Source organism: Durio zibethinus, chromosome 28 (assembly GCF_047325235.1).
Source record: "Durio zibethinus cultivar Kanyao isolate XHJ-2024 chromosome 28, ASM4732523v1, whole genome shotgun sequence".
In the NCBI taxonomy this organism is placed as follows: Eukaryota; Viridiplantae; Streptophyta; class Magnoliopsida; order Malvales; family Malvaceae; genus Durio; species Durio zibethinus.
In genome coordinates this window covers 3,594,877-3,616,669 of record NC_143189.1, presented here as the reverse complement: position 1 = coordinate 3,616,669, position 21,793 = coordinate 3,594,877, and the positions used below count along the sequence as shown (strand labels likewise).

The 21,793-nt window shown below is 29.3% G+C and overlaps 1 protein-coding gene across 11 annotated transcripts; it reads left to right on the top strand.

Annotated features, from left to right (window-relative positions):
• Positions 1-13,931: 13,931 nt before the first annotated feature.
• Positions 13,932-20,919, top strand: LOC111281098 (transcription factor TCP2-like). 11 transcript variants are annotated; one of them, XR_016334981.1, is made up of 5 exons: positions 13,932-14,142; positions 14,724-15,413; positions 15,600-17,477; positions 17,929-18,022; positions 20,666-20,919. XR_016334981.1 is itself a non-coding variant. In XM_089756943.1 (5 exons), exon 4 carries the CDS (start codon positions 16,018-16,020, stop codon positions 17,431-17,433), a length of 1,416 nt encoding a protein of 471 aa, XP_089613069.1. In that variant the 5' UTR covers positions 13,932-14,142; positions 14,724-14,960; positions 15,102-15,262; positions 15,600-16,017; the 3' UTR covers positions 17,434-17,477; positions 20,666-20,919. The 11 variants fall into 11 exon arrangements, 9 of the variants coding, with proteins under 9 accessions (XP_089613069.1, XP_089613068.1, XP_089613067.1 ...); XR_016334980.1 differs by having other exon boundaries at positions 14,724-15,437; XM_089756943.1 differs by lacking the exon at positions 17,929-18,022 and having other exon boundaries at positions 14,724-14,960; positions 15,102-15,262.
• The last annotated feature ends 874 nt before the right edge of the window (positions 20,920-21,793 follow it).

The following is a 21,793-nucleotide window of genomic DNA, read 5'->3' as shown; positions in this document are numbered from 1 at the left end:
CACATGCTTTCCTTCTTATTTCCCCTTTTCCCTTAATCCATCAATACATTTCAATTAAAATTTTCAACATTCCCATTACAAGTTTATCTTAGTTTAATTTATAATTCTCCACTTTAAGCATTCACATTCGATCAAAATAAAACTATTAAGAGACATAACATAGGTTAGGGTGAAGGGTTATGCAAGAAATGGATAAAATAGGCCCAAAATTAATTCAAAAGGTTATAAACCAAAGGATCATTTATTATCATATGGAGCAACTTAGTTTTTTACCCCATTCTTCATCAATTTTATTTTTTTTTTACATTTTTTATTTACACTTTTCATCTTTTTTTGGGAAAGATTTGAGCACTAAAGAAGGTTTTTTTTGCCCTTAAAATCATTATGGACCTTCACTTTTTTTTTCTCTTGTGATTAAGCCTTTTTTAATTGATTAAGGTTTCTTCAATAGAAAATTTAATAGGCTCAAATGAGATAGCAAATAGATAATTTTACTTCATGTGTGAAGGATAGAAGAAATATTATCATTTCTCATTTCAAATATAAATACTCTCAATAAAAAATATTTATTGACTAAGAATAAACTGGTGGGTGAAGCATCATAAAAAACTTCACACTAGATCATTTTTGTCTATGAATGAGCAAAATTTCATGCTAATTTTATTTCATGAAATCTATTTTTTTTTACTTCAATCATCCTAACAGATTAAAAGTCTCAACTTATCAATTTCATCAGTATGAAGAATGCCTTCATAATTCAATATTGAATTATTATCATGATTATCTGAACATTAATTATTTTGAACATAAGAGTAGGTGAAATATGAAAAACATGTATATAAAAGCAATAGAACAAATGAAAAAATATAATGAAAATGCATATGTTACTTTATTGAAATGATGAAAGATAAATAAATGACTGACATAAATGACTCGAACATTTCAAACTTGCATTATTTCTTAAAGTTCCTAAGGTGAAAAATATTTATAAAAACTCATTCAAAATTATGCCCCAGTATGGTTAAACAAAGGGTTTTTGATGACACATGTCTATGTTTTATGATCAAAATTCATCAATCCATTTTTTACCAAACTTTACACTTTATACTTTAATGCTATACAAATTTTTATAAAATAGCCAGCAATCTTATCATGATAGTCACAAGTAGTATTAGCATCATATCACTTGGGGTAAGAAGGCTTCATAAGTTTTGAATAAATTAGTGTGACTAAATAGTTCTCAATGAGTTGAGGGAGTAGCTCAGTGTATGTCATAGGAATTGAATTTATATAAACTCTTTCTCTTTTTATTTAATTCTTAGTTTAGGCAACTGGTCAAAAGTTGGGTGACGATATGACTGATTGATGAGTATAAAGACTTAAAGAGATATTGGTGATGGTTGGATAGTAAGATTGGTACATTAGGTAAGGAGAATATAAAGTGAAGCCTTCAACCTATTACCTCTTATAAATTATAGCTTGAGTATCTCTTTTTTTTTTAGCACAACCAATTTCTTTACGTCACCACCTTTATGCTTTCTATTCTTGATGGTATTTTCAATTATTTCTCTAAAAACTATCATATCATTAAAATTTTAATGGCATTTTCAATTATCTTTTCAAAGTAAAAAGCCTTAAGAGTATTGACAAATAAGATTATGGTCTCTTTTTTAGTGAGCTGTGGTTGAATTTGGGCAACAATATCCCTTTATCTCTAGACATATTCTTTGAAACTTTCAATATCTTTATTTTGCATGCTTTGTAGATATATGTGATCTTGTGCTAGATCTATAATGTATTTGTATTATGTAATAAAAGCTCTTGTAAATTCTTTTCATCCATGAATACGAGATCTATCCAGCTACACATAGCACTTAGTAGCTGAACTATTAAGACTGTTTTGAAAAACATAAATAAGTAACTTTTCATTATGAGCATATATAGCCATCTTATGATAATACATCATAACATGTGTAATAAGATATTTGGTCCTATCATATTTTTTTAACTCGGGTACTTTAAATTTTGATGGAATTATGACATCAAAAACTAGGTATAATCCAGTAACATTTATGAATCCATAAAAATATGCTCCTTTAATGGCTCTAAACCTCTATTCTATGAGATCTATCTTTTAAAAATCATAACTTTTTTTAGTTTCAACAAAGCCTATTTTTAACTTTTCTTATTCCTTGAGATCATTAAGATTTGAAATTTATGTAGGATCAAATGTCTTGATATCAATAACAAGGAAAATGAAAGCATAAACAGTAATTATTAGCATGTCAGTCTACACATAAGGATAAATTCTAGTGAATGGCATTTGGTGCTGGGCCCCTTGTGATACATATGCTAAATATAGGCCAAAACCAAAAGGATATAATGGATCGATCTCATTTTGAATCACCATCTCTTCCACCATTTTTCTTCCCTTACTCATGTTTTTCAACAATTCAGTAATAGTTTTCAACTGCCTCTTTAATTCTTCTTGTGCTTTTTTTAGCTTTTAGAGGCATAAAATGTTTTCTTCTTTCATGATTCTTGCTAGATATCTAATGTTGTAGCATCTCATATTGTTTAAAGATTGAGTTATCTTTGAACCTTGATTTACCATAAATTTTTTTTATTTTAAATTAGGTTGAACTTATTATCATGCACTTTGGAGAGATGTTTATATATGAATGCATGAATGCATGAATGTAATAAGGATGATTTAGCACATAACAATTGTTAACAAAGAAAATCTTTATTGAATTGAAAGTTATTTCTAACCAAATCTAATATTATATCCATGAGAAGTCTAAAGTTTATTGTGGAAAAAATATCTAATTTGTCGATATTGGCTTTGCACTTCATTAAGGAAAACTAGCAACTCTTGGCCACTGGTGGTATTTTTATCTTTCATTCTTTAACTTTTTCTCCCATGTCTTTAGCTTTGTAAATAGCTATGGTAATTTGATTAAGCAAACACTCAAACTGGTTATGCTTTCTCATATATGCCTCTTTTACTCGCTCATATTTTTCATTCACAACACCTATTTGTGTTTTAATTTTGACCACCACTTCATTGAGTATTTGGATGTGTTTTTGTATTTCAATGAGTGCTTCATCTTTTTCTTGCATATTTGCTTGCAATTATTCATTTTTTTCAAAAGTTGGGCTAACTCACAAGTAATGGATGATTGTGTGTTATTGAGATCAAAAAAATATTTTTTCATTCATCCCTTTCTTGTTTGAGTGCTTAACTTTTTTTCCATTTTTCCTTCTAACTTTTTTTTTAGCATTTTGTTTTCAAGCTCTAATTCATCTTTTTTAACTTGAAGCTTTCTTTTAACAGTTTCCACTACCAATAAGGGATCATAAGGTGGTGATTTCATTAGGGAATTTGGAGTTGTTTCTTCAGAGATTTTAATATCTTTATCTTGTCTAATGTGCCATACAAAGTATTCAGGGGTAACCTCATTTAAGCATCTCTTTTTATCTTCTTTTTAAGGTAAATTTCGAGCTTGCAAGGTTTTAGCTATCTTTATGGAGGCATCAATTTCAATATATGAGAACTCTATTTTTCTAAGTTCAAAAGTAGTTGGGATAAGCTGTTTGTAACCATATTATCTCTACACCATGATGGGAGAATAATTTACTATACCTCAAAGACCTAAGAGAGAAACCCAAAGCTTATCTTCACAACCATACAATACTGCTACATAAGACATTCGAAGAGCTCTCCATATCACATCTTGGCTAATGAGCTTACATAGAAATAAGATCCATGTTTCCTTAGATTTTTGCGTAAGCATTCATTTTCATATAATTCCTTGATGAGAGAGCTTGCAGTGAAATGTGGCTTGCGAAATTTATCACCATTATTTTTTATATTACTTTTCATCCAAATGGTTAACAATTAAGCACATCCACTAAAACAGTCTTTTCCATTTTGGCAACAGTAATTTAAGGATTTAATAGTCTCAATCAAAATTACAGGAATATGGTTGATTTGGTAACCAAGATGATAAGAGGAATCCATCATTGCAACATCAATATAGCCAATTACTTTCAAAAATATCATCATTCCATATAGAGCTAATGCCATCAAATCTATTCCTCTTTCAATACCGAAATATTTGCATATAAAGTCATGAAAATGGACCAAAGAATACTAATACTTTCATCTTTTCCTTTTACCCAATTATCAATAGTTTGGACATCTACGACCATCATTTGAGCAAGCTTTTTTGGTAACCAATTTTTTTATTTTTCTAATATACCTTATCAGGATTGGAGAGATCTAAGCAAAAGAGAGTTGAATATTTTTCAATAGTTGGCATTATGTCAACCTCATTTAACACAAAGCAGCGATATGAAATGTCATAAAACTGAATCATGGCTCTAATAAGTTGATCATCAATAGAGACTAAAAGAAGTAATGCAAGGTTCCCAAACTTTTTTTAGAAAGTCTCTTTAGTAGTGACACTTCATTGGTTACAAATACTAACCAAATCACTAATATCATTTCGTTTAAGATTGAGATAGATTTTGGTAGGCAAAGTAGTTACATAATTGGCTAGCAAACAATCATTTTTTTTAAGCTGAGCTTATTCAAACTTCATTCTCAAGCACATAAGGGATTTTGATAGGCTTTTTATGGATGTAATTAAGATTTTTTTTTAAGATTATTTTATAGTAATCACTCTTTATGTAAATCTAATGATGCATGCATGTATAATAAAGTAGAAAAAAAAAAGGTTAGTTAACATAATATAATATATACAAAGAATAACAAAATATAAAAGGTTAGTATGCAAAAATATATACAAGGAATAACATAAATTTACAAGAATAATAACTGTCCCATCATGTGTCCTATTTAAGGTTTTTTTTTTTATTAAAGGGAGGGCATAGCGCTAGTTTAGATTTGGGTCTTTAAGGTTCATGTACATGATAGGTTCAAAGGCTTGACTATCTAAAGGCTCCTAAACTATTCCCTACATCATTATCTATTATAGACTAGTAAGGCACCACAATTCTCGCCCACCATTATAGGCTCAAACGGAAAAGATTCAATTTAAGTGAGAGTTTTCACTAGCTTACACAGAGGTTATCACCTTATGAGAGTATAAATATTTGTTCTTTCGTAATAAAGGATAAAACCTAGGTATAAAGCTTATGTATAAATACAAGTATGGTGTGTGTAAATGGACATGTTGAATAATCAAATAAATATGTGTGAATAAAAAATAATATCTGCAAAACAAACAAATAAGAAATTACAAACAAATAGGTTAGTCCATATGAAAATCATAACTAATTACATAATAAAAATTGTTAGTGTAAGGCTTAAGATAACACATAACTAACTAATGGTTTGACTCTCTAATCAATCCTTAATGGAGTTGCCAAACTATCATAATGTTTAGGTTGGGAACCTACTCATTAGACACAAAAATCATGGAGTTGCCACTAATCTTTTTTAGCTAGGTGTGATTGGTCACTTATGTGAATATATCATTTTTAAGGTTATTCTAAGTGTAAACTAAAGGTCCCTGAAAGGAATAGGGTGATCTACATCATCAAAACTAAGGTTTGGGAGTCAGTTAAGAGCAGATAAGGTACTAGCACCCATTTACGCCCAAATTTGGTACCAAATTAATTATGTGTTACCTTACCTAAGCCTTATCAAAGATGATTTTATTATGCTAATAAATCAATTCCAATCTTTTTATTTATTTACAAAACATGATGATGCAAAAATTCTATCAAATATCAAGCAATCATGCAATAAATATTAAATCATACCATGCAAAAATTATCATGCAAATATATTATAAATCATACTAAATATCATGTAATAATATCATGTCTAGATCATTTTAAATATTCATACAAGAATGTTATGCAAATATATTAAGTATCATGCAATAATAATCATGTAAATATATAATATCATGCAATAATATAAAATACCATGCAAATATATTAATAACTATTTTTGCAAATATGTAATCATGAAATCAAATATAATCACACAAATATATTAATAATGATGTATAATCATGCAATTATGCACACAATAAATATAGAAACATGCAATTAGATATCATGTAAATAAAATACTAATCATGCAATAATATAATATCATATTATGCAATAAATATAAAATTATGCAATAATAAATAAATAAATAAATAACTATGCAAATAAATATATTAATAATCATACAATCACACAAATAAATAAATTAATAATCATGCTATTAACAATGTAAATCATGCAAATAAACATGTGATTAAATATATAATCATGTAAATACATGTTATTAACAATGTAAATCATGCAAATAAACATGTGATTAAATATATAATCATGCAAATAATAATATATAAATTATGCAATCATGTAAATAATAATATATAAACCATGAAAAATATGCAATTAAATATATAAAAGTTAAGCAAAAATCACAAAAAAGAATGAAAGTAAACATTACTTAATGGATCACGGGTTCCAATAATTTTTCACTTTTCAAAAATCGATGCTTCTTACTATAAATCTTAGCCTTTCTTCCAAAAACTCCAACTTGATCTTGTTGCAAATTTTTTTTTCTTGATTGCTTCTTCCTTATTGATTTAAAACTTTGCTAAAATTTTTTCTCTTTTTAATAATCTCTATTTGATCTTGAAGTGAATTGTTGTGAGGCTCCTCTTTTGATATTAGATTTAAGGTTATATAGGGATTGAATCCCTTTTGATTTGAAAGAAATTAATTCAATTGAATCTAAGATTTTTCTCTTAATTTTATTCTCTGTGTAATTTTTTCTTTTTTAATAGATTGAGTCTCAAGTCTTTCTACAATTATTCAACCATTAAAGTTAAAATTTGAGATAGAATTCAAGAGTTGAATTGAATCCAAGATTTTCAATGTAAAATCTAACATTTTTTTTTATTTTTACTTTTTTTTAACCAATTGACTTTAACTCTTTCGACTAAAAACAATAAAAATTAAACAAAAATAAATACAAATAAAATTTAGGGCTTAATCTTTAAACCCAAAATTTACTTTTCCAATTAAGAGCCAATTAAACAATCAAAATCAAAATTTGAAGCCCAATAAATTTTGAAAAAATCTTCAAACAAAATGAGGTGTCTATAATAACTATTCGGATTGGACCGAATTCAATTTAATTTTTTTGAATAATTTATAATATTATGAAAATCGATCCAAATCTAAATTGATATTTTTTTAAAATTAATCCGACTCAAACCAAAATTTACTAGTTGGATTTGATCTGTTTATCGAGTTTTAAATTTTAAATTTTTTGTTTTTTTATATATTATTTTAATAAAAAATTTAATATATTTAAATAGATTTTATATATAAAATAATTATTTTTATTTTATAAAAATTTAAAATGTATAAAAAATTAGCAAAAATATATAATTCTGTTTGGTTCAATTTTTTTCAATTTTTCACATCCAATCCATAAATTATATATATATATGTATTTAATATTCAAATTTGATCCAAATCGAATCAAGTACTATAATTTCGATTTTTTTAATTTTTTCTTACCCCTAATATTTTTCCTTATTATTTTATATAATAATCTTGCAAAAGTGTTATTCCAACACATCAATAAAGCCCAAAGTTAAAATCTAACAGTTACAAATCATAAAAGAGCTTTAAATTGGGACTCAATTAATGTCATCTATTACTTAAAAAGGACCTTGGTTGATAAAAAGCTTAATCATTAAGGGAAAGCTTAAAAATTGAGGGCTGCAAATTAGTTGTGGAAATTTGGAAGAACGTTGGATATTATCATTTGTATGTCCGTTGTTCACATGAGAATTAGAAGAAGATGATGGGTAAGCAACAAAAATGACAAAATGATCGCAATCCAACTTGGCTGGCTTTTCTTATCTTTTACAATGCCTTCTCATTGCCTTCAATTAAGGGCCGCTCAACATTAATTGTTTGATAGATTCCAAAATTATAATCACAGAAAATGTGAACAAGGAAAAATATCAAGGCAACCTATGATGATCTAAACATGACGACTATTACGTTTATGTAAGAAAAAATCAATGAATAAATAAAAAATTAACATAAATTTAAAGTAAATTCACCTAATTTAACATAAGCTCTTAAGGTTTCAACACTTTCTTTTTGTTAATAACCTCATAATTAATTAGCGAAGAATGTGTTAATCATAGAAGAACAATATGTTAATACATATCATGCTTATAATATAAATATATACGTAAGTGCTTACATATGTATCACCATTCATTATAGTTTACAATATATACACATACATATATAATATATATTAATTCTATTAATAATTTGATCAATCATGTTGCACAAACATAAAGAGTTTGTATATATAAAGAGATTGAATAAATTTTTAAATTTTCCTTTGCATGCCATTCACGCTTAGGTGGTCAGAATTTTTATGTGCTTTTCTATTTTCTCTCACATTTATTAACACCTTAATTATATATAATTGACAAATACGTACTCACATGAAAACTGACATTTACATTAAAAAAAATAAAATATACTTAAAAATAGGGTATCCATGTTTTTGTCCCAAAGACATTTTATTGCATTAGGTTACTGGTATTAGGATTTAGCATTTAGAAGTTGCCCAGACTAACTGCTCTCCCGTAGTGGATGGCGTTTAGGGATGTAAATTGACTGAATATGGATAAGAGATTATATATATATATATATATATATATGATTTATTTATTATTTTTAAAAGTGTTCGACTGTGATGGATTTTGGTTTTTAACTTTAAGGAGGTCAAAGTAATATTTTACAATATTTTTTTTAAATATATCAAATCTATTAATAATAAAAAAATGTATACATATAATAACAAAACTTTTAATTATAAATATGTTAATATGTAAATATATATGTATAACAAAATGAATATATTAAATAATTAATCTCACGATTTTCTAATTATAAATCATTAATAAAAATTTTTATTAAAATAAAATCGTAATTTTTTTATAATATTAATACATTATTTATCATATTTAATATTTAAAGTATTAAAGTGAAAAAATCACCCAAAAAAATATAATTTTTAAATAAATTAAATTTTAAAACAATGAAGTAAAGACTTTGATACATAATTAAAACCTTTTAATTTTTTACATGGTATTTTTATATTATGAAAAATGAAAATGTATTTAAACTACTCATATTAATTATTTTGATATGTAACAATTTTCAAATAAGATGAGCATGCAAAATATAATAAAATAATTGATTGAAAAAAAAATCACAATTAGATTTTTGTCAAATTGATTTTAGTTGTTATAATGCTTGCATATATATTAAACTTAAAATTACATGTTTGTGAAAATATAGTGTCGACAAATTTATTATTCATTTTAAATTAAAATTTATTTATAATAAGTAAACACAAGTTGAAGAATTATAATTTTTTTGAAATTAAGAATTGTAATATTTAGATACAAATAACTTTTATAACTATATATCCAATATAAATACATAAAAAAAGAATAATATATATCAATATAATAAATTTAAGTTTGAGGGGGATAAATTAGTTTTTTTATAAAAAAATTTAAAATTATTATGAAAATAACATGTGTATAAAAAAATTCAAAAATTTTGAAGGGGTCATCTTTAAAGTATTCGTCAATGTGTTCCGGCTTAGTTCATATTTGTTAAGAAAATTATTCTATTCGTTTGAGCTTAATTTGTTTAAATAGTACGATGTTCATATTTGATTCAATTAAGTAAATGAATTTGTTCGTAACCATTAAACAAACATATTCATGAATATATATAAATGAACACGTTTATAAATTATAACCTAATAAATTTAAAGAAATAAACATCGAACGAATATAAGCAAATTCAAACGAATATATTTGAACCTTAAAATATGATTAAAAGAAATGATAAAAATATAATTTTGTTAATATTATTATAAACAAATAACAAATAAATAATAAATGAACGAGTTTTAAATAAATTTTAAATGAGTTTATTTATGAATATAAACGAATCAAACAAATATCTATTTATATTTGGTTTATTTAATAAATAAATATAAAAATATTATACAAAATTATTTATTAAATTTAATAAATGATTATAAATAAATAAAAGCCGATCATATTCAAGAACGATTCTTCAATGCTCTATTTATTTGCATCCCCAATAGTGCTGCAATTTTGTTTGCCAGCAAAGGGAATATCACAGTGGGTTTATGTTGCTTCCATACCCCATCCAAATTGCTACTTTCCATAAGTAATTAATTACTATATTATTACTATTTATTATTAATTATATAATTTATTTCATAAAATTTATATTTTTATATTTAAAATTATTAAAAATTAAATTTTAATTATTTAAATTAAAATTTTAATACTTCAACAACATATTATTTGAAGTATTACCTATATATGTTATATAATTGAGGAGTTTGAAGGTAAAGAGACAGATCATTACTTTGTACGGAGAGATAAGTTTTATCGCATTAATTAAATCCTTAATGCCTTCAAATCTTTACTTTAAAAATATTAAAGTGACCCCAAAAAAACAATTTTTTGTACAAAAGTTTCGGATTAGTTTGAAGAGTAGTGAGTGAAGTTCTCAACTTGACATTTGGTTAAGAAGTGAAGAAAAGAAAGAAGACCTTTTTATTTTTATATATAATTAACCTTTTTATCCCAAAGATTAATTAATTAGTTGGATGCTCTACTTTCCATCATCCTACACACTAACCCTTCAATCTTATTATAATTACTAAATAAGACCTTCACAAAAACCAGTTAGGGTTCCAAGGTCCTAATTATTATTATATTTAATTTAGGGTTTTTAAGTAGTTAATAAGCTTTTTTGACCTATACTTGATTTTCTTTTATTTTTGCCTTAGCTTTGTTGATACTAAGTTGTTTGAACTGCTTCTTTTTTTCCTTTTTTGTTTTTTTTTCCAAAGGTGAAATGCATTTGGCATTGTCTAACTATATTTTTTAAGTAGGCAAAGGCAAATTTATTTAAAAGAAATTGAGAAAAAAGTTTCCAACAAAGTGGGAAATGGATGAATTATTTAGGACCAACATGTATAGAGATAGCCCTCGTATTGTACTAAGGTTAAACCAACAATAAAGTAAATGTTAAGTGAAAAAGGTATTTGTATTCTTATAGTTATATAGAGTCTATTTAATTTTTTTATAATCAAAATTGACAATATTCTTTGGAAAGTTTTTATAGTCCCAATATGAATATCACCCATTAAATCAATTGTAGAGTACAGCTTTAATTTTCCCACCAGCATTTCATATTTTTCTGACATCTACTATTCTCATTTGAAGCAGAACAACAGGATAACAAAAACTGAAAAACCCAATGCCTTAAAATTTACAATCATAGTTTTCTTTGAAGGGGAAGAACCAGGGATCAAATTAATATTTGCCTTAATAATTATATTGGTTGGGCAAGGGACATTCCTCCCTTACCAGTTGTATCTTGACACAGTTTTATAGTTTCTGTGTCCCAAACAGTTAATGTTGTCATTCACAATAATGAGAGGTAGGTACAAAGACCAGGTTTGTTGAAAAAAAACAATCTGATCACTCTCTTTTATTTTCTCCAAACTTTGATCTCTAGTTTTTAGATTTGTACAAAAACCGAAACTATGCGTCTTGGCCTTGATTACTCTCTAGTTTTATTTTATTGATACGATGATGTCCTATCAATTTCCCTTTGGAAGACGAAATTAACTTCTCAGTTGGTGGCATTGCCAAGGTTGGCATTTTACAAAGAAGCTAGGGTTGAATATTGGCCAAAAAGAAAAGAAAGGTTGATTGGCAACCACCCACCAAACCCCCCCCCCCCCCCCCTCAAAATTGAATTCAGGTGGAGAAGATTATTCAGTTGGAATAAAGTGAAATATGCCATATAAGGTGAGGGATGCACCACTTGGAATTTATTATTTTTCAGATCAGAAGTAATCAAATTCAAGCTTTACTCAAAGCCAATAATTAATTAAAACCTATAGTCTCTTTCTACATTTGACATACTTAATAATTTGTATTGTTGGAGTTGGCCAAAATGCTGGTTTGTTTTCTTTTTCATTGATTTAATTCAATTCGTACATGGGATGAATTCAATTTCGATTTGTTGATATGGCGAAGATAATCAATAGGTACATTACTCTTATGATTTTTGAAGATGATTTTCGTCGTTCATAAGTTTTTTAATTTGTAAAATCTAAAACTTAAATAAATTAATTTATATAATCAACTTAAAAAATAATATTTAATAAATTTAAGATTTAAATATAAACATTTATAATATTTTTTTTCTATCTCCAGTACCTAACACATGCAAGTGTAAAGGCTTCTAAAAATGGGAGAATTTTGAACATGTATCAGAAATTGAACTTCAAGAATGTGTGATTGATGTTGATTTTCTTCTTTATTTGATGTATAAATATTCTCTCATTGCATTAATTAGATGAGCCATTTACCTTTATCATAATTAATACTCATGGCGTTTACTCAAGTGAAGTTTGTTTTGCGTTTAGAGGGTAAAAAAAAAACATGCACATTAATTTATATAATTTTTTTTTTTTTTGGTTAGTAGAGCAAAAGGATTTTCTTGAACCTCTAATAGATTTTTAAATTCTTCATTTTCTTCTTCTTTCATCTAATTCCTATTTCAAATTTATTGAGAGAGAAAAACAATAGCATGAATTTATAAAATTGTTACTAATGTTTGTTAATCTGAATGACAAGGAGTTCAATTTTTTTAAAATAAAGTCTTGATTTCAAATTTTATAAATGAAAAAAATAAGTTTATGAGAGTTTATATTTCTTATGAGATTTAATTCAATTCGATTTTGGATTAATCGAAATTTAAAATAATTATGGGGATATAAAATTCCAAATAAAAAAAATTTATAAAATAATTAACCATATTTCATGAAAGTAAAAATTCAACGGCATAAAAGGCTAGTGTATGGTTTTTTGCTTTTATGAAAATTAATTGTGTTTAGGTAAGGAAAAGATTTTGTGGCTGTTTGTGTAATGACTATTGGCATGCACCGAAACAAGTGGGGATATATTTAGGGCTACCACCAAACAAAATGGTGGTGCCTTCAACAATTCAACTCTTGAAATAAAACCATTTTATCTTATATCACCTAAATTTGAATTTTTACTGTTATTTGTTGATAAATAATTTATAAATTCAAAAATTTTCAAAAAATTCGTAAATTTTTTTTGTGAGTTAACAACTTTTTTTAATTTAAAAAATGAAAACTTTTTTTACTCTTAAATTTGAAAAAAAAAAAAAACTCATTAATTGATTATAAAACATAGTATTCTTTAAACAAAATATCAAAATCACGATAATTATAACAAATTTGAAATTCCTTACAAACACACTCGAGTTGTATATATTAACTTTTTTTTTATTTCATAAATTTTAATCTCTTCTTCAGGATTTATATTTAAAAAAATTTTAAATCGAAGTAAGAAGTGCATTCCATCAAATTATTTCTACATGCTTCTTTTTAGATTGTTTATAAAAGGGGAAACATCAGGGATTCGTTTAATTATATTTAAAATTTTTATCCTAATTTCACGATGATTATAATTACTTTAAAAAAATTCATATTACTAATTTATGAGATTAAACCTAATTCAAAAAAAAATTTCAAATTATAGGGAGAAAAAACTACTAATTAAGTATGTAAATATACATTAACTTTAATTAAAAGGATATCATAAATTCATAATGATAAAAATAATTTTTAGGAAAACATATACTAATAAAATAAATTAAGAGAATGGCAAATAAGTAAATGTGGGAGGGACTAGGGGGCAAAGGGTGGAGTAGGACACATATTAAAGATTGGAACGGCGGGCACAGTGTCCGTCCTTTCCCGGTGCGGCCGGTTATTTGCTCGAATAGGGATAAAATGAAAGCCTTTGTTCTTCACTTTAAATCTCATATTCATATACCCAACACAACACCCTCACTTCCAAACTATCTTCTTCTCTTCTAACCTTTACCAATTCCGATTTTCTTGGACTGTTTCACTTTTTGTCCTAAGTCTTTCTTACCAAACAACTATCAACCCTAGCTGTAAGTTTTTTTTTTTTTGTGGAATAAAATCTTTTCCTTTTTTTGTACGAAAATTCAAGTTAATTCAATAGCGTTTGCTTTGTTTTTTTTTTTTTTTCAAAGTTCATTACTTTGTGTGGAGCTACATGGAGATGTGACTAAGGAAAAATAAAGAAAAAAAAAAAAGAAAGGCAAGGAATTTCTGGCAACCCCATTTTTAAAAATTTTTTTAGAAGCCAAAAAAAAATTCTGCTTGTAGGTTCGTTCTTTCTTTCTTTCTTTCTCTAGTTGCAGTAATTTTGTTTCTTTGGGTGTTTAGTAAATTTGTTAATTTTCTCTCTAGCTTGTTTTTTGAGCTAAAACGAGGGACTTATTATGTAAAGCTTGTGTTTTTAGAAAATTGATCTATGCATAAAAAATGAAAAGAAATTTTACAAAGTACTATTTGTTCTGATCTAAAGTACCCATCTTTTAAATTTACAGGTATAAAAGGTTTTAGATTTTTTCTGAGGATTTAATCGGAGTTGGAATCGATAATACAGTTGACATTTTCTAAGAAGGAGTTTTTCTTAGTTGGTATTTTGTTGTTGTTGTTGTTGCAGGTAACTGATCTGTTTAGAGCTGAATCTTTCTTCAAAGTAGCTGTGAGGAGTTGCAGATCTGTGGTGTGGCTTTGGATTCTAAGTTGTACTGCAAAGATCTATTTTCACTTCAATCAGTGAGGGGAAACAAAAAAGAGAGAGAAAGAAGGGAATTACAAAAATCAAGATACAGTTTTTATTTGTTATATTTTCTGTCCGAGAATTCGACACCTGTAACAACAACCAACAGTGTTCAAAGTGAGGCAAATTTTTTAAGAATAGAGTTGTTATTCTTTGTTGGTAATTTCAGAAACAGCTTATTTATTAGTGGGGGGTTTGTCATTTACTAGTCCTTTTATTAAGTTAAACAGTGGTGGTGGTGGTGTCTGCTATTGTTAGGGTCAGCTGCAAAAAAGCCTTAAATATAAAAAGGAAGAGTAAAAGAGAGAAGAAAGAAAGAAGGAATAAGGGATGGCTCCAGATCGGCACCAATCGTACCACAATTATTGCTTTTCTTTTGCTTAATTGTGAAGCAGCAAAGAGGGTCTTTCACATTCAAGGTATATAGCAGCTATATACATTGCAAGGAGCTTTCTATTTCAACTTTTGTTAAAGGTTGATCGTCTTTAAAAGACTTTACTCCATGATTACAATAGAACAACAAAGTAGCAGAAGTCAGATCTCTCTCAGCTCAAGGTCTCAGAGCTTCAGGTTTTGTGCAGCAATGGCCAATAAGTAACTAGTTCTATATGTTTTATCTTTGCGTGGTTAAAGCGTTAAAGCAGTTTGTCAAACACTCAAACGCATATTTGATTTTTGAAGCATCAGATGCTTTTACCTTATCTGATTTTATGTAGAATTTTTATATTTTTATTTATTTTTAACTTTTCTTTGCAGGCTGTGGCTGCCATTTTTCAGGCTTTGCTTTTGAAAGCACTACAGCTGCAAAAAGCTTAAACGAGAGAGAGAGAGAGAGAGGCAGGGTAGTCTCCTGACTTGGACGTGATATATCAAAGCGTAAAAAAAGGCCTTTTATCACTGCGTAACCAAAGTACTCTCTGTATAATCGTTATCAATGCATAGGACATCTCAACCCCACCTTCACTTCTTCCCTCATACCACCACCATCACCATCGCCATCACCATCGTCTCCTTCTCTTACTCTTTCTAATATTACTCCAAAACTCAAGATTTTCTCTCTTTTTCTTTCCAACTAAAATAAACAACCAAATAAAAAGAAGAAAAGGTAAGGGGGGTTATTGTTTGGGAGTGGAGGTTTTGAGTTCTTGGTTTGTGAGAAAGGAATGAAAGTGGTATGGAGGTGGATGAGACTCAGACACAAGCCTGTAAGTTCTCAAGAGTTGGTAATGGAGGAAATGACTCAAGCAAGATAGATCAGAAAGGTAGTGACAGCTACCCTAATGATGAAGAAGATGGAGAGCTCAACAAAAGGGCTGGTGCAAATGGTGGAGGAGGGGGGATCGGTGCTGTTGGAGCTCACACTGCTGGTACTAATCGGCTTCGAGGTTGGCACCATTCTTCGAGAATTATTAGGGTTTCTCGAGCCTCCGGTGGCAAAGATCGGCACAGCAAGGTTTGGACTTCAAAAGGGTTAAGAGACAGGAGGGTAAGGTTATCTGTTACAACAGCTATACAATTTTATGATCTGCAAGATCGGTTGGGCTATGATCAGCCTAGTAAAGCTGTAGAGTGGTTAATTAAAGCAGCTGCTGATGCAATTGCGGAGCTTCCTTCACTTAACAGTCCATTTCCTGATACACCAAAGCAATTGAGTGACGAGAAAAGAGCAAGTGAGGGGACTGAACAAGGGCTTGACTCAGCAGAAGTGGGGTTAGATGGTGATCCAAGCAATTATCAACAAAACCAAAGTCAACACCTTTCTTTGTCCAAATCAGCTTGCAGCAGCACGTCTGACACTAGCAAGAACTCGGGTTTATCCCTTTCGAGGTCTGAGATCCGTGTGAACCGTGTAAAGGCCCGGGAACGAGCAAGGGAAAGAGCAGCAAAAGAAAAGGAGAAGGAGCAAGAGTCTGGCACTGCACACCATCAAAATATGAACCGCATTTCTCAAAACTCCTCTTTTACTGAGTTACTTACCGGTGGTATTGGCAGTGTTAGCAACGATAATACTAGTCCTACAGCTTCAGCTCATCAAAACCCCAATGGGGATCATGATTTTTTCCATAAGGCTAATACTGCTAGGCAGTGGCCTGTGACTCAGATGGATTACTTTACCATGGGGCTCCTTGGACCTCCTCCTTCTTCAAGGAGTATTCATTCTTCAGGATTTCCAGGACAAATCCAACTAGGAAACTCTTTGCCGCAAACAATATCAATAACACCATTCAATGTTTCAGGTGAAAATCATCAGGAATTGCAGCATTTTTCGTTTGTTCCAACTCCTGACCATCTGATCCCGGTGGCAACAACACAACCGGGGCCTGGGAGTGACTACAACCTTAACTTCACAATCTCTTCCGGCCTAGCTGGTTTCAATCGGGGGACCCTTCAGTCCAATTCTCCGTCTTTTTTGCCTCATCACCTCCAGAGGTTTTCTTCTATAGACGGATCATCACCCTTCTACATTGGTACACCACCAGTGGAAAATCATCACCACCATCAGTTCCCAGCTGGATTAGATGGCCGCTTGCAGCTCTGCTATGGGGATGGAAGCAGGAGCTCAGACCAGAAAGGAAAAGGAAAGAACTAATCAGTTTCCTGCAAACATTTACTCTTGGCCGCATCTTTTCTCTGGTAAGCTGAACAGCCTCGTTTAATTGAAGTTCTTCTGTACTTATTTTTAATTTGTTTTTCGCTTGCCTTTTGGATTTTACGTGTTGTGCTTGTGCGTAGCATAGTACCATGAATCGTTCGCTTTCTTGGTATTCACAAAGAAGTCTCCCATTGGGGCCATTTCTTTTGTGGGTGTCAATTATTATATTGTCTTTTTATGATTCCTGCATGGATTGCTGTGAATAAGCATCGGCTGGTTGTCTCCTTGTTTGTTCTCTTCCTGGTTCCCTTCCCCCTAACATCTGTGAATCCATGCCAGGTGTTAGTTTCTTGGTGGCCAACTCTTGCTGGATACTGGATAGAACAATTAAAGTTTGCTTTTGAAATAGTTGTGACTTTGGTGTAGCTTTAGAAACCTTAATTTATTTTTTGCTCAACTGCACCACATGCCAATGGATCCCTCAACTGTCAGGTTTTTGAGTTGTTAAAGTGTCTAGAGGATTAGGGCTAAACATGCACGTAAGACCTCGAGCTCTCAAACTTCAAGACAAACGGCTGCTTCCAAGGTAAGTGTTTCTCAAGGTTTGGAAGGATGAAATGCAGATTTTAATTTTATATTATTGTAAATGAGCTGTCACTGTTCTTACAGTAGAAATTACTAAAACATAGAGACAAACGAAGAGAAAATTGTCTGTAGTTTGAATTCAATTAAAGCATTGAGCTTGAGATTTTGAAAAATGTCAATTTGCTTCATTTGATATTCCAAATACATCTTTATTCTAAGGTATAATTAAATTTATAAGATCTAACATCAAATCAAAATTAATAATGATAAAAAAGATTAATGACTGAAATCTATTACCAAACTTTCCTTTTAGGCCACAAAAATTTAATAAATGAGAAACATAAGACAACAATTATAAATTGCACTATTAGAAAAGAAAATCTCACCTAACAAAGAAATTTTATAAATAAGGCTTTATTAAAACTTAAGAAATTCTGCAGCTAAAGAATTGTAAAAGAAATTGAAACTCATCATCAACAAGTTAACTGTTTGAATTTTCCTCTTGATAGAAAAAAATGTGCTGTGGTGACTGCTAACTTGGCAATTTAAATGTGAGTTATTTCTATTAAAAAATCTGAGTAAAAGAATATGGGAACTGCATCTAAAGTCTTATCATAAAAGACTAAATGTAAATCCTTTTCCTTGCTTCCATATGTCCAATATGCATTTAAGTTTGCTTTAATTTTAATCTAATAGTTCCATTATGCATTTAAGTTTGCTTTAATTTTAATCTAATAGCAGTGGTAGTAGTTTCATACTTGTTTGAGTCACAGCAAAGCCGAAAATTTTCAATTGAAAGGAACCATAGTTTATAAGCCCCTTTCCTTGGTGTTGTCTATGCTGGCAGGCCTCCTGCCTTGCTGTTCTATGCTCTATATAGTGTTGATTTTCCTTTAGGTTAAAAATTGTTCATCCTCATAAAGAAAAAATTGTTCTTCAATAATAATCCATATTTATTTATATGGTGTATGTTAAAATATTAGAAGAGAACGTAAGTAATAATTTGGAATTAAAAGTGAATGAAAGGTTACATGAAGCAAAATTTAGGTGTTCTAGGGATTTAAAAGCTGACTGGATTTTGAGCAAATATTTTCTTCCTGTGTTAGTGATATTATGCATATTGCAAAGGCTATGGAACATAGCTCACCCTCATAATGTCTTGCTTGTTGAGGCATTTAGGTATGCAAAGTTAAAATTAATTATAGGGAAACTAAAAAAACTTTGTGCTAAAGGGTATTACTTTTTTTTTTTTTTTGCTTTTTATAAATTAAAAAGATTACCACCAACTTTAAAGCCCTATTTGATTGACGAAGCAAAAATATAAATAAAATTGAACAAAAGAATTTACTGCTAGCTTTTGGCATAACTTCAACTAATATAGTGACAGCCAACAGAAAAAAAAAATCATATAGGGTAAGAGGCATTTCAGGTATATCAATGTTCTTCTTGAATGCTAATTACTCATATTCATACTTCAGGATATATTATGCTCAAGACTCTTAAAAGAGGAAGAAATAGAAAAATGAATGGATTGCTTTTTATCTTCTACTTTTGAATTTGATTTTGAGTTATTAACTTAATAAATTTTAGAAGTAGCAAGAGATATAATAACATACATTAAAATCTAAGTGCTTTCAAACCAAATACCATGGGCTCTTCAAAACCACTAGCTGAAAGGGTCAATGGAGTTATAACTTATGCAGTAGAAAATCTCCCCATTATATATGTTATCAAAGTTGGTTGCTAATCATGGCACATTATCTGAATTAAGAATAATCAGTGCTTAGTATTGAACCTTAGTAAAAGTACTTTGAGAACTGAATTGATTAAGAATGGCATAATTATTTTGGGAATGAGGATTGTGGGTGTATAGACAGTAATTTGAAGTGTTCTAACATGCTTTGGGGCTGCATAAGAGATTAGAGTGGATATGGTAAGTGAAATAAATTCAACTGTAGTTGGAGTTATTGCATTACAAAAATGTTAAGGTGAAAGTGGATCGTCGTGTTCTTCCTTGGATCCTCTGTTAGGCTCGTCATAGAAGATTAAGTCTCCTTTTTTGCATTATTTTCTGCTGACTTGAAGAAAGGAGTAGTTATAGTAGGGTGATTGTTAACAAAAGAATGGAGATTGATGATTAACAAGGGCATATTCTCCTGTTTGGCCATACCATTAGACATGGCATTCTACAATACCGGGAAAAGGTCAAGGGATTTATTTTTTCCAAAGCATGATTTGTCTATGTTTTGCAAGAGGATAATAAGTAATAGCTTAGTGGATTATGTGGGTTGGTTTGGATGAATGATATGCCTCGATCCCAAATTTGTCGTATCAGTGAATGATTAGAAGATGTTTTGGGGAATCAGTTATCTTGTGAATGAGCGTCCAAAAATTCTTATTTCAGCTTATCACAATAAATGGCCAAGCATTGGTTGCGGTGAGCAGAGAGCAATGCATGTAAACTTCCCTTTTTCTCGAACATCATGCTTGTTCATTTTCCTATCGTGGCACCTGTTGCACGCCTAGCCAATTAGTACCCAAGTTTCTGATCATGCAACTTCTATTACAAAACATCTGACAGTTCCTTTCTCTTTCCTGTTTCTACCATAAATGCTAATTTTTTGTGAAAAATTTTTGGATGCAGGAAATTAAGCAGAAGATTGAGGAAACTGCAGTGCCAAGCAGTGAGTGAATGCATTTCTTCCCCTGCACTTTGTGATACCTTTATTATTTTGCTCCTGAAAATTGTTAGTATTTCTGGTTTATCCTTTTCAAGTGTTTCCGCTGGCATCGACGAATTGGGATATCATTTATCTATGCGTGCAAAAAGCATTGTGTGTTTCCAACAAGAATAACAAAAACAATTCGATTGAAGTTTTTATTATTATTTTTTTTCCATATCTTACATTTATTCTGAAAATTGTCTATATATTTACTGTCAATTTGTTGAGAAATGTGGCCTTGTCCATGAGTCTGCGTTATAAAGCCGCAAGCCCTCCTTTCTCGCTCATTTAAAACATCGAACCTCATTTTCTTGTGGCAGCTCCCATGTGCACTAAGGGACACATGCTTACATATATTTAGAAACATTTTGATGATTTTATTTTATGTACCTATAAAAGCAATTTGCTAAAAAAATTTTTCACTCTTGCTTGGGGAGCAATTCCAAGAATGAAATTTGCCTTTGAAAGCAAGATGATTGTGATCAACCCATCTTATTTGACGCCCTCACCTCAATTTCACATTTTTAAAATGTGAGAATATGATATAATATACATGGAGATATTTAAATTTATATATATAAAATTTGTTTTATAAGATAAAATCTTGAAATTTTTAAGGTAATATTTTGCAGATCGGGTTCGTGTCCACATCTTAGGCATATGTTATAGATTCTATGTCATATAAAAAGTTTTAAGCTCCCCGAGCTTGTTTTGCGTATTACATAAGCTTAATGAAAGGTTGTTCTTTTTTTTTTTTTTAATAAGATTAGGGTTATCTTTAGGTCAAACCTTTATCATAAGTCACATTCTCCCACGTCAATTTGATGCATTTATGAATTAACCTTTAGAGTGTTTCCTATAAAAATTGGACCCAAAATCAAACTCAAACCAACTAAAAAAAAAAAAGAGTTTGTCTTCTTATTAACTAAACTATCCTAGATTTAAGCTTACCAAAACTCAAGCTCTCCCCCATTGAACCCAGATTCATCCTCTATATTTGATGTTTAGACAATTATTATTATCGTTAGATACTTCACAGGTTGTCATGA